This window comes from Pundamilia nyererei, unplaced genomic scaffold (genome assembly GCF_000239375.1).
Source record: "Pundamilia nyererei isolate P.nyererei 1_Seehausen unplaced genomic scaffold, PunNye1.0 scaffold00064, whole genome shotgun sequence".
NCBI lineage: Eukaryota > Metazoa > Chordata > Actinopteri > Cichliformes > Cichlidae > Pundamilia > Pundamilia nyererei.
This window is the reverse complement of record NW_005187465.1, coordinates 1,379,961-1,391,420: the sequence shown is the minus strand read 5'-3', so window position 1 is coordinate 1,391,420 and position 11,460 is coordinate 1,379,961. Positions and strand designations below refer to the sequence as shown.

At 42.5% G+C, this 11,460-nt stretch overlaps 1 protein-coding gene across 1 annotated transcript in view; it reads left to right on the top strand.

Annotated features, from left to right (window-relative positions):
- Positions 1-1,784: 1,784 nt before the first annotated feature.
- Positions 1,785-11,460, top strand: part of LOC102206582 (neuronal migration protein doublecortin) — a 22,349-nt gene continuing 12,673 nt past the window's right edge. The window contains exons 1-3 of the mRNA XM_005735464.1: positions 1,785-1,943; positions 5,712-6,137; positions 8,442-8,782. Coding sequence (XP_005735521.1) covers positions 5,774-6,137; positions 8,442-8,782 — 705 coding nt within the window. The 5' untranslated portion in view covers positions 1,785-1,943; positions 5,712-5,773. The remainder of the gene's footprint in view (positions 1,944-5,711; positions 6,138-8,441; positions 8,783-11,460) is intronic.

Below are 11,460 nucleotides of genomic sequence, written 5' to 3'. Positions count from 1 at the left end.
AACAGGATGAGCATTGCCAGATCTACAAAATGACCTCGAGCAGGCCACTAGTGTGAATGTACTGACCAAACAATCAGAAACAGACTACACGAGGGTGGCCTGAAAGGCTGACTCTAGTGTTCCCTGTGCTCATTGCCCAGCAAGTTGGAGCCTGATGGGAATTCGCTATAGAATACCAGGGTGAACCTGAGCACATGTGACAGACGTGAAAGGGTCTAGAGAAGCTGTGGAGAACGCTATGTCGCCTGTAACATCATTCAGCATGACCGGTTTGGTGGAGGTCTGGGGATGCATATCCATAGAGGGATGCACATTACTTTACAGGCTAGGCATCAGCATTCTGACTGCAATTAAACATCAGGATGAAATTCTTGGACCTATTTTCAGACTTTACAATGGTGCAGTCAGTTCTGGGTTTCTCCTGGTCCATAAAAAGGCAGGGCCTCAAGTGGTGAGAGTATCCAGGCAGTTTCTAGAGGAGGAAGGAAATGACACCACTGACTGGTTTCCATGCTCACCTGACCTAAATCCAAGAGAACACCTCTGGGACGTTATGGTTAGTTTGCCAACAGGTTGCACCTTAGAGCTCAGTGATGCCCTGATCCAGATCCACGAGGAGATCGATTAGGATACCATCCATTGTGAACTTAGGAGCATGATGTTGCCAGGCATGCGTACATGACAATGTCAGGAAACTCCTGAATACCATTTTTGAGTTGTTGCAATGACATTTCTGCAATATGGACTAGCCTTCTGCTCTATGCAATGTCTTTGAAATCAGCCCTCTGTAGGTTGATAATTTTCATTTCCATCAAACCACGTGGCATCCTTTCATTCCTAACACATTAACAAGTACACATCACTACAGATATGCAGCATGATTTTTCCCACTGAGATCAGCTGCGGTTTCAAAGTGTGCCTTTAATTTTTATTTTATTTTTATTTTTTTGTTGTCGAGCAGCATAGTAACTGCTTTCTGCAGCACGAGTTCCTCTTTGTTTGACAGCATGATTTCTGTGTAACATTGCATCGCACAAACTGCCTCATAAGCAAAGTCAAACTTTTGTTCCATTAGGGTCAACGTACCCATTATCAGGTATTTTATTTTTCCTGTTTCCACTAGAGCAAACACGCAACTGAAAAGTAGAATTCAAGTCAGAAAACAATCACCTTCCATTGAAGCTGTGGGAAATGTTCACAATGCACATGTTCTGCAAGAAAGCAAGTTGGCTGAATGCAAGCCGCCCTTTTGAACATGGGCAGTCTTGATGTTTAATCAACTTCTGGGATACTAATATACAGTTCACCGACAATGAAATCCTCCTTTAGGAGAAGACACACACACACACAAAAAGCCAAATACAATCACTGCGAGTTAGTCAAGCTTTTATCTGCTCCTGACAAAGAGCTCCACCAGACCAAAGGCATCAGACTGTGGTTTGTCTGAAAGGGACGCACTCGTGATGCCTTAGCTTCAGCTCTCACAGTTCACTCACAGAAAGCCACAATCTTCAAAATAAAACAAATAGCTGAAATTCTTACAGGAAAAAATTAAATAAAAAAGAATAAGTTTTCTTCTCCCATCTTAACAGAAAGATCTGCCTCACACATCACATGATAAAAGCCGCTTTCATCTTTCAACCATGACTTGTAAATAATCCCCACCTTTAATTCTTGCTCATTTGCTCGTTAGAACTACCTTTGGTGACCCTGATGGGAGCTCCACCCCAGCCCACACTGACTGGCACCTACAGTTTTTTTCCTCAGTGGGCGGGTCCACTGCTCTTTAGGACCCAGTGGCTGCTCGATTCAAGCAAGGAGTGACTCCGGCACTCAGACGGAAACAGACAAAGGCGAGGGGAGAGACGGCGTGCCGCTATCCTGCAGCATCGACTCACACACTCACATCCACTCCCCCACACACTCCGCAATCAGCGACGCAGGTGAGTCCGCTACTGGGTGGGATAATCAGCAGACTTCAGTGATTTTTAAAGAAAGTATATATTACATTGCAGTGATTTTGACTCTCAGGGGGCAACTTTGAATATCACTGTATTATTTTATTTTTTTGCATTTTGGAAGGGATTATATCGGGCTTTTTTTTTTCTTTTTTTTTTTAGATTTAGGCTTGAGCAGGTGGATTGTGGCGTTCACACGCCCAACCCTCCCCTTTCATTTCAAGCAGAACTTGCATTTTAAGCTGCTGTCTCTGCCATGTGGCCACACGCCATCCATCATAAATGAAAAGAGTAGTGTCATGAAACTTTTCCTTTCGTGGCTCTTATTTTTCATTCTCTCTTTTTTAATACCTACCTTTCCGTGTGTTGGTGTGAGACATACCGCACGCAGATCAATTTTCCTGACGCGGACTGGAGAGTCATAATGTGGTGCTGGTTTGTCAGGAGTGTGTGTGGGTGTGGGTGGCTCAGTCAGGAACACAGAACCAGACAAATATATCAATGACACCACACAATGATACCGCAGTGCTGCCTGATGTCCAGGTTTGCGCTTAATTTGGAAGTGGGGAAAGCGCGCATATTTTTAACCAGATTTATTGATTGATAACGTCAAGTGTGTCAGCCACAAAGAGAGGTGATCTTTAAACAGTCGTGTCCGTGCAGATTAACACTAAAAAGCTGTGGGAGGATGTAGTTTCTGGACTTGAGCAGGAGAATGAGCCGGCTGCAGCAGGAGCAGCAGCAGCGATGGTGATGTCACTCTGAAGGCAGGCACCCTGTTTGAGACAATGGACTGTCCTAGTGGTTGCTTTTCTGGGGAAGGGTCACTGCTCGCTCTGCTTATTAGTGCAGCAGATGGGCTTGAAACCTGGCCTTTGTCAGCTAAGGAGCACCCAGTCCACAGAAGTCCCTCCCCTGTCAGTGTGCTTATCATAAAACACCAGTCAGCAGATCAGCCAAAGGTTAGCATGCTTGGTGGGGAAAGGGGGGTGTCGACCTGCCACATGGATGGGTGGTGATCTCTTCCACCCCCCGTTTGTCAGTATGGTTATACTATATACAGTGCTGTAATCATGTGGTACTAAAAGAGGCAGGATAGTGGAGGATTATGGGCTGTGACATTGTGTCATTCACCAGTTTGTGTGCATGTTTTGACTAATTGGTTTAGGCCTTCTTAACATTAGCACCAGGGCTGGATATATGTTTGCAATGAATATCACAGCACAACAGCTTGTTGTTAAAAGGTGGGGCCTCAAATTTTTATTGTTTTCCAAGCTGCTTCCTTTTTTTTTTCTTTCTTTCTTAATTTTCATATAACCATGTTGGGTCTACTGAAAGCAGCGAACCGTGTTTTTTGTACATCAGATGACTCGCATGTGAAGAAGGAAGTGAAAAGCTTAGTTTTAGTTTGAGAATTTTGCAAAACAATGACACCTAAAATTTCATATCCTCACTACATCCACTGAAACACTCCCTGATGATTTGGAGGACCTCCGCCTCATATTACGGCGCAAGATTGACTTTCAGTGGCAGAAGATGCCAAATGAATTCTGTCTTCAGTGACTTGAAAAATGTCAAAGTCAAATCTTGAGTTGTTAAAATGCCACTCGGAGTGGAGTTGTGTTCAAAGACCAGTGACCTTTCAGTCAATAATGACAAGTCCTGTGAGGATATCGGGGCCCGTAGAAGTGACAGAAATGTGACACTTCACATTTGTGCTATTCGGCTCAGTCTCGTCAAATATGTTTTTAAAAAGAATACTCTCCTTTAAAGTTTAAATTGGGGAGACATTGCTCATAGATCGGGGCTTTAAACTTTGCACTTCCCCTTTCATGTGAATGGGTGTGGGTGTTTGATGGGTGTCTGTGTGTCAGTTGTTGAAAAAGTATCAGTTTGAAGATGCTCTTCAATGAGTTTTTGTGGCTTTGGCAAGTTTATTTGTGGTCATCAGGGGGAAGATTAACTAGCAGACTACTACTTTTGCTATAAAACCTTGGGCAGTCAACCGCCATAGAATAAGCATTTTTTTTTTTTTTTGAGTTGTTGAGCCGTATAATTTCCTTGTGATTCCGTTGATGTCATTGATATCTCAGATATCTAATAGGACAATATACAAGTTGACATCATCATTATTTCCAAAACCTTTTGTGTTAGTGGTTAGCTTACTGATTCATCACTTACTGATTCATCTGGCCAAGTGAGACAGCTGCACAGAGGTGTCTGTAGGCGGACTTCAGAAGAAGAGGGGGAGCTATCATGTGCTACATGCCACATAAAGCAGTGTGGTAACAGTCAGTGAGACGTACTGCTGCACACTCACTGCATCTGGAGTATTTTAGGGTCATACTATTTTATGTGTAGAAATTCAAAGAGTCTGCACTAACATTTTAAAAATCATTTTTAAAATGTTAATGCATGCGTGACAAAGTTTTAGTTTGACATGCAGTATGGATTGATGACCAGCGGTTTTAGTACGTGTAGCTTTAAATGCACCGGTTGGCCACGCCTCTTTCAGGAAGACTGGTGTGCCGGCTGTTGCCATGGATACCTTGGCTAAAACAAGGCAGTACCAATATGGCTGCTATGCAATTAATTTAAGTGAATGTGAGAAAGCGTCCCGTTGCTGCTGTGTCTGAGTGACTATTTTCTGTGTAAATATAACCTGCAGCTGTCTCTGAATTATTTGCATTGTTTGTTTTTTTTTCCTTTTAGATATCATGATTAAATCAGGGTTTTAGCTGCGCACAGTGCCAGCTTTGGAAATGGCTTATAAATGACAGCTGGTTAACATGAAGCCTTAATGTGCTCAGTGTGTCATAATGATGTAATGCTCATTATGTTGTTTAACTACAAAAAAGGAAAATGATTTAAATGAGAGCAGCTTTATTGAAATAGTTGATGTGAGGACAGTCTAGGAGAGAAGAAAACGGAGGCAAACATTAGCCTGTTAGCTGTGCTCCCTGCTAACAGTGGGATAAATACAGGGGCATGAACGTTACTACCAAGATGTCATGCATTAATTTCTCAAATCCCATTTTGAAGCCTCAGCATTATTGTTTCCGCCTTGTTAACGAAGAGTGTGTGGTTTCATAAGTCTGAAACATGGTATGACCAAGGTTCTTAAAAACTGACTTAATTTTTCTTTTCTTTTTTTAATTTGGTATGACCCAAAATGAGTGTCTAACCCATAAATTCATAGGAAAGTGTTGATGGAGGTCAAGTCAGAAAGCGGTTTTCTCAAGTCTTTTTGCAACAACAATTATCACCTGGTGGAATTCCGATCGGCATATTTTTCTTTTCTTAATTTCTTATAAAACATGTCCATGTTTTTATACTGACTTTATATTGGATACGTGTTTTATACTGCATAAATATTAGGGGAATTAAAAATAGCAAATCCACTGGGTGTTAAGTTCCTCAGATGCCATGAGTGGACACATACTCCTTGTCTTAGAAGCAAACAATTAATGGGCAGTGCCAGGGCAGCACTGTACAAATTTAACTTCAATGACTATTGGTTTCCAGTTTTAATATTAGCGATACAATTGGCTAATCATCTTAATCTCATTCCTGTGCCTAATCCTCACCTAGCTCTGGATTTTGGTTTATTTAGATGCAGATTTATGAATAAGTCACAATCATGGAATTAAATGTTGCTCTGAGTGAAATGTCATGAACATACGACCATTAACCGTTAATACTACTGCAGTATCTGGTGATACATTACAAGCACTTGTTTCCTTCTTTCCCTAGACTCTCTGGAGCTGGTCACCACCCCAACACATCTGTCACGACCACCATAACTTTCAGTCATCATGGAGCTAGACTTTGGACATTTTGATGAGCGAGACAAGGCCTCTCGTACCCCGCGGGGCGGGCGTATGAATGGACTCCCCAGCCCTACTCACAGCGCCCATTGCAGCTTCTACCGCACACGCACTCTGCAGGCCCTCACCAATGAGAAGAAAGCCAAAAAGGTGCGCTTCTATCGCAACGGAGACCGCTTCTTCAAAGGCATCGTGTACGCTGTAGCCAACGACCGATTCCGCACCTTTGATGCCCTCCTGGCCGACTTGACGCGCTCGCTGTCCGACCACATCAATTTGCCACAGGGTGTGCGTTTCATCTTCACTATTGATGGTGCACGCAAGATCACAACCTTGGATGACCTAGAGGAAGGTAAAAATGTTCCAGCAGGACCAAGCAAATGTATGATTTAACACCATGAAATATTGGTGCATTGTAAGGTTTTAGTAAAGGTAGAACCGCTGTGAAAAGGTGGGCCCTCAAGATACCCGCCAGTTTCTTTGCTGAGAAGTATTAGAAAGAAACATAAAACTTGCAGTTTTTTGAGATTACAAGTCTAATCTGTTCAGTCTAGACTTCTCTAATCTCCCATATGATGTATTAAATTCTAGGCTAAAGAGTTGTGTTTATGCAGTTGACTGACATCGGTCTACTTTTTTGGTAGTTGGGCAGTTTTGTTTGACGGAAGTTGTTTAAAACATTTTTTTTCTTTCTTTTGACAAAGGCAAAAAAAACCGAGACAAATGGGGCAATGCAGTGAAAGAGCCAATCTGTTTTAAACATCCACATGCATGCTCTTTCCTTTCTTAAATGTAAATTGTATTTTAGCATCTTGCTGTTGGGGAATTCCTGTTGCAGCTAATAAAGCTGAAAGTGGGTCTTCTGTCTTGATCTTAATGGGATTCAGTGTTGAGTTTAGACTCTCAGAGGGCTTCCTTCTGTACTTTAAAGTTGGATCTTTACACTCAGCATGAGAGAGCAGTTTGTTAATTGAAATCATTAGGATCTCATCATTGAAGAAACCACCAGCCACATTTCTTTATGCATATTTATTAAACCTTTCCCACAGTACCCATAGCAACGGTGAGAAGAAATCCAAATAAATTGAAGTTACACCTTTTTATGATTTTCGGATTTTTCTGATTCAGCAGTCACGATTATTATAGCTACTGTAAGAATCTGGGGAGCTGTTCAGCTTGCATTTCTGTCTGATAGCTGGAGTAGTGTAGACACCCTTAAGAGCAGCTGCCACCGTGATTGCTCTTGTTCCATTTGGCACCAGAACACCGACTAGGACAAGAAGTGATTCATTTGCCTCCAAAAATTTATGTAGTGAAAGTTGCCAAACATGGTGACTGAAGGAAATCTTCGCTCGACATCAAACCGGATGATCCATGTGTTGACCTGCTTGTCGCAAATTGCTGTTCCAGTCAAATTGTCGCTTACTTGCAGCAGCCTGAAGCTGAATTTGCGACATGGGATGTGTCAGAGGGATAATGCAATTTGAAAAGGGGGAAAGTCAGATGGATGAAGTGAGAGCAACGATATTAGTTAAATGCTGCTTAAACCCCAGTCCTGTCTCCCCCCCCCCCTTTTCTTTTTTTGAATGAGGGTTTCTCAGGTATAATATTTAGAAAGTAAAACATCCCAGATTTTTTTTTTCTTCTTCTTCTCCCCTCTTTCTCTCCACTTGCACACAGACTTGACTTTGCGAGATTCCTTTAAGGCTGCTGAGGGATGAGGTAGACAGGGTGAGTTTTGGGTAAAGCTGGAAGATAAACTGCAGCTTAATTTGTCTAAAATGAGGTGATCATCTCTGCCGCTTGAGCTGCTTAGGAAAGATAGGAGTGTGTGTGTGTATTATCTTTGTGTATATGTGTGTCGAGCAGGGGTGCAGAGTTAGCACTGTGGGTGGCGGGGCTATTTCATTGTGCTTCCTTTTGTGAGATATAATTAATTGTTCAATCTCCTCTGCACAGTGTAATCCCGTTTTGTTCCTCTTGTCTCTTCTGCAATTTCTCCACATTTGGCCTAATTGTTGCCTTCTGGATTGCCTCCTTTTTGCCAGATTTTTTTTCTTCCCCTCCCTCTGTCCCCCAGCAGCCTTTTGTCTTTAAAGTCTAGCCTGCAGTAAAAACTATGAAATGATGATGAATACAGCAGATATTTTAGGAAAATGTGGCAATCATTCGGTATATGAAGAGCAATCATTGACACATGGTTATTAAACAGTCTACATTTATCTTATTACCTCAGGTTTCAAAGCAAGGACTGATCCAAAGTGGTAAAGCATGAAACAATTTTGTTTCCATACTGAGTGGAGAGGGGTTAATTCTAATGGTATTTGTCGTAATGGTGCTACCATCTCAGTAAAATGGGGTAAGTTTGTGGCAATCCAGTGATCCAAATTTTGGATCACTGGATTGCAACGCATGGCAACGCAGCCTGGTGGTTCAAAGCCTGTCTGTGAACTTCAAACAAGACCTCAGCAGCCATGCTAATGTCTATAAAGTGATTTTCAGTCATTTTAAAAACCTTTTCTTCCCTCCTACTAGTCTTGAAAGTTCCTGAAGGTTCAAATCTTTGAGTAGAGAGTCGCTGCGGGACTCTCAGGTGCCAAAGTTGAATAATAAGCGTGTTACGACACACTAACCCAATTTCTCTTTGACTCTGCAGGGGAAAGCTATGTTTGCGCATCAGAGAACTTCTACAAGAAAGTTGACTACACAAAGAACGTCAACCCCAACTGGTCTGTGAATGTAAAGGCCTCAGCAAGCCAGAAGAACATGCAGTCCTTAGCTGCCAAGGCTGCCGGTGAGTCCAGGGAGACCAAGGACTTTATTCGACCCAAGCTCGTAACGGTCATGCGTAGCGGCGTGAAGCCACGCAAAGCTGTCCGCTTCCTGCTCAATAAGAAGACCGCACACTCCTTTGAGCAGGTGCTCACTGACATCACGGAGGCCATTAAACTGGAGAGTGGCGTGGTTAAGAGGATCTACACTCTGGATGGCAAGCAGGTATTGTCACTTTACACCGTGATATAAAGTTATTGGCTCACACGTGCTGCTGAAAATCTGACTTTACGGCATGTGATGTGCATATGAAAATGTCTAACCTGCTAAAATTCAAATGAACCATGCTGCGGATCGAGTTTTATGTCTGCATTTGTTTAATTTGGGATACAGCCCGCTGTTTGAGAAATAAGTGAAATAAAGGCAGTACAGTACTGTATGTAAACGAAGTCGCACAATAGGAAAATTTGTGGTCGGATTGAGGACAGTGTGTCATTCATACATCTGCCCCCACACAGGCAGTGATGAACGGGATCAAGAGAAAGCAGGAAGCAGAATAATTTGCTTAGAAATGTAAAAAACCAGACAAAACGATCATATTGCCTCATCAGTGGTTTCCTTTTAACTCCAATGACTTTCAAAAGTGACACAAGATGCCCACAAAATCCTATTGTTCTGTCATAACCTCAGCCAACAATGACTTAGTCGCTCCATGAGAACTCCAAGCGTCTGTGGGAACAACCTTTGTATGACCTTCGCTGTCAGCATTTTGTCTTCAGACTTTTTTTCTCTGATGCTACCTAGTCACCTGTGTTGTGGTCAGAGACATTAGAGTCTTGCCTGCCAACCTTTAGTTGCTCAGCTGGTTTTAGGCCACTGGTATTTCTGAGTCCCATCTGGCTTTGAAAAGCTTAAAAGTCCTGCGGAGTTCTGATGTCTTCCCACTATAGTGTGCAAAAAGGGCCCGGCCCTGTATTGTTGCCATTTTGTTCCCATTCGGAGGCAAACATTGTGACACCGAATGATCATTGTTCGAACAACCAGTCAAGACATCCTCTTGTGCTTGGAAGAATGATTCCAGAATGAAAGTGCTGACATTCATCTGTTCTAATTTTAAGATAAATGCTTGACATCCTTACTGGCCAAGAGGTTGCCTTATTTTCTGAATTTTTGTATTTTACCCTTTTGGCTAAATTTCTACCCTTACAGCACATGTGTAGAGTAAAAATGTAGGTATAGACAAACCTGCACAGTAACAGGATTACTAGTCTATCATCTCAAAGTCTGCAATGTTGGTCTTTTTATATGACTAGCTCAGTTTGTCAAACCAGGTAAAATTATCAGCTATTTGTTGATCTTGAACCCAACTGGCTGCCGATTGTGGGAGAATCCATTAGACTGGGACATGGTCACTGTACCAATATTATATTTAAGTCTATCTATTTCACATATATACTAGTTTACCAAGCTGTAACCGAGCTGCCGTTTTTAACCGTATGAATTTACCTAAAACCAACAAAAATGTCCGCATGAGACGCCCACACGCACATTTTAATATTGCCTAAAAGTCGTTCCCTGGGGATGCTATTGTTTACTCGACACACCAGCTAAGCTAAAAGGACATAATATATTATTCATGCTCACACTTTATTGGGATACTTTTAAAGCGCAGCCGCAACCATACAGCATCACCCAGCTGTAAGGCTGTGGAAAGGTTTGAGATGATGCGCTTAACTAATTCCTTAATATCAAGAGATGTCACTGTAAAGGTGTGTGTGTGTGTGTGTGTGTGTGGCATTACAAAAAAGGTTGGCTATGGAGAGGATTGTGCTTTCAGATTTATGTCTGCAGAGGTGACCTTTTTGACTTTATTAAACCGTAATAGCATAACTGATCTTGCTTTTCTCATGATAACGTTACTCCTGTATACCTTTGAGTTCCAGACTAGTGTGAAGCGCTGCAAATTGGCAGATGCAGGGATGAGGTGTGTGTGTGTGTGTGTGTGTGTACATCTGTTCCTCAATCCTCTCTTTGATATGGTTAAATGTTTGCCTATTCTTAGGCGCAAACCCTCTTTTCCTGTCTTATTGATTACAAATGCATTACTGACTGGGGTATCTCTTACATGTTGAACTGCCTTTTTCTTTTTGTATTAATAATGCTGGAAAGCGATGCGTCTTGGAGGAGGGGAGGTGTTCTGAAATGATAGATGGGAGGCTATTTGATTTTAATGCTCTGTCCCTTGGGTGCAGTCTGGCCGCCCCGGGTCTTGTACTGGTTTTCTCCAGAAGCTCCTGCTGGAGATGGAAATCACCTTATCCCTCCCCTCCTCCCTCTTCCCTCACACACATGCATAATGATAAATGAATTGTGGTCACACCATCAACAGCCATCATATTGCAGGCATTCCAATCAGTGCATATTGATTGTGCTGCCATCATGGTAGCTCTAGCTTTTTTCACAATTCACGTCTGCTGATCTGTTGCTCCTGCCTGCGACTCCCCGTTTCACATTAATGCACAGAAATGTGAGAAACGCAGTGCACGTTATTATGGCGTCTTTGTGTGCAGAGGCACATTGCAGCTGCTCTGTGGTGGAGGTGATATGGTAGAAGCAATATTGATGCAGTGCCCACCCCTCCCTGACTCTGCGCCGATCCTCCTCTTCCCATTCCGCTGCGATAGCTGCTGGGACTGGTTGCTAGGAGACCACATCCCAGGCACAAAGAGAGCCCAGCTGGTGTGGACCGGTCTGTCAGATACCACATCCTGTAGTGGGTGTGAGAGTTTACTATCAAAGCAACCCTTTAGTATTTAAAATATTAAAAAAAGAGACCACATGTCATGTTTATTTTACCTGCTTGCATTCCATCATTGGGTGTGACTTGTGTGAGCACACTCTAG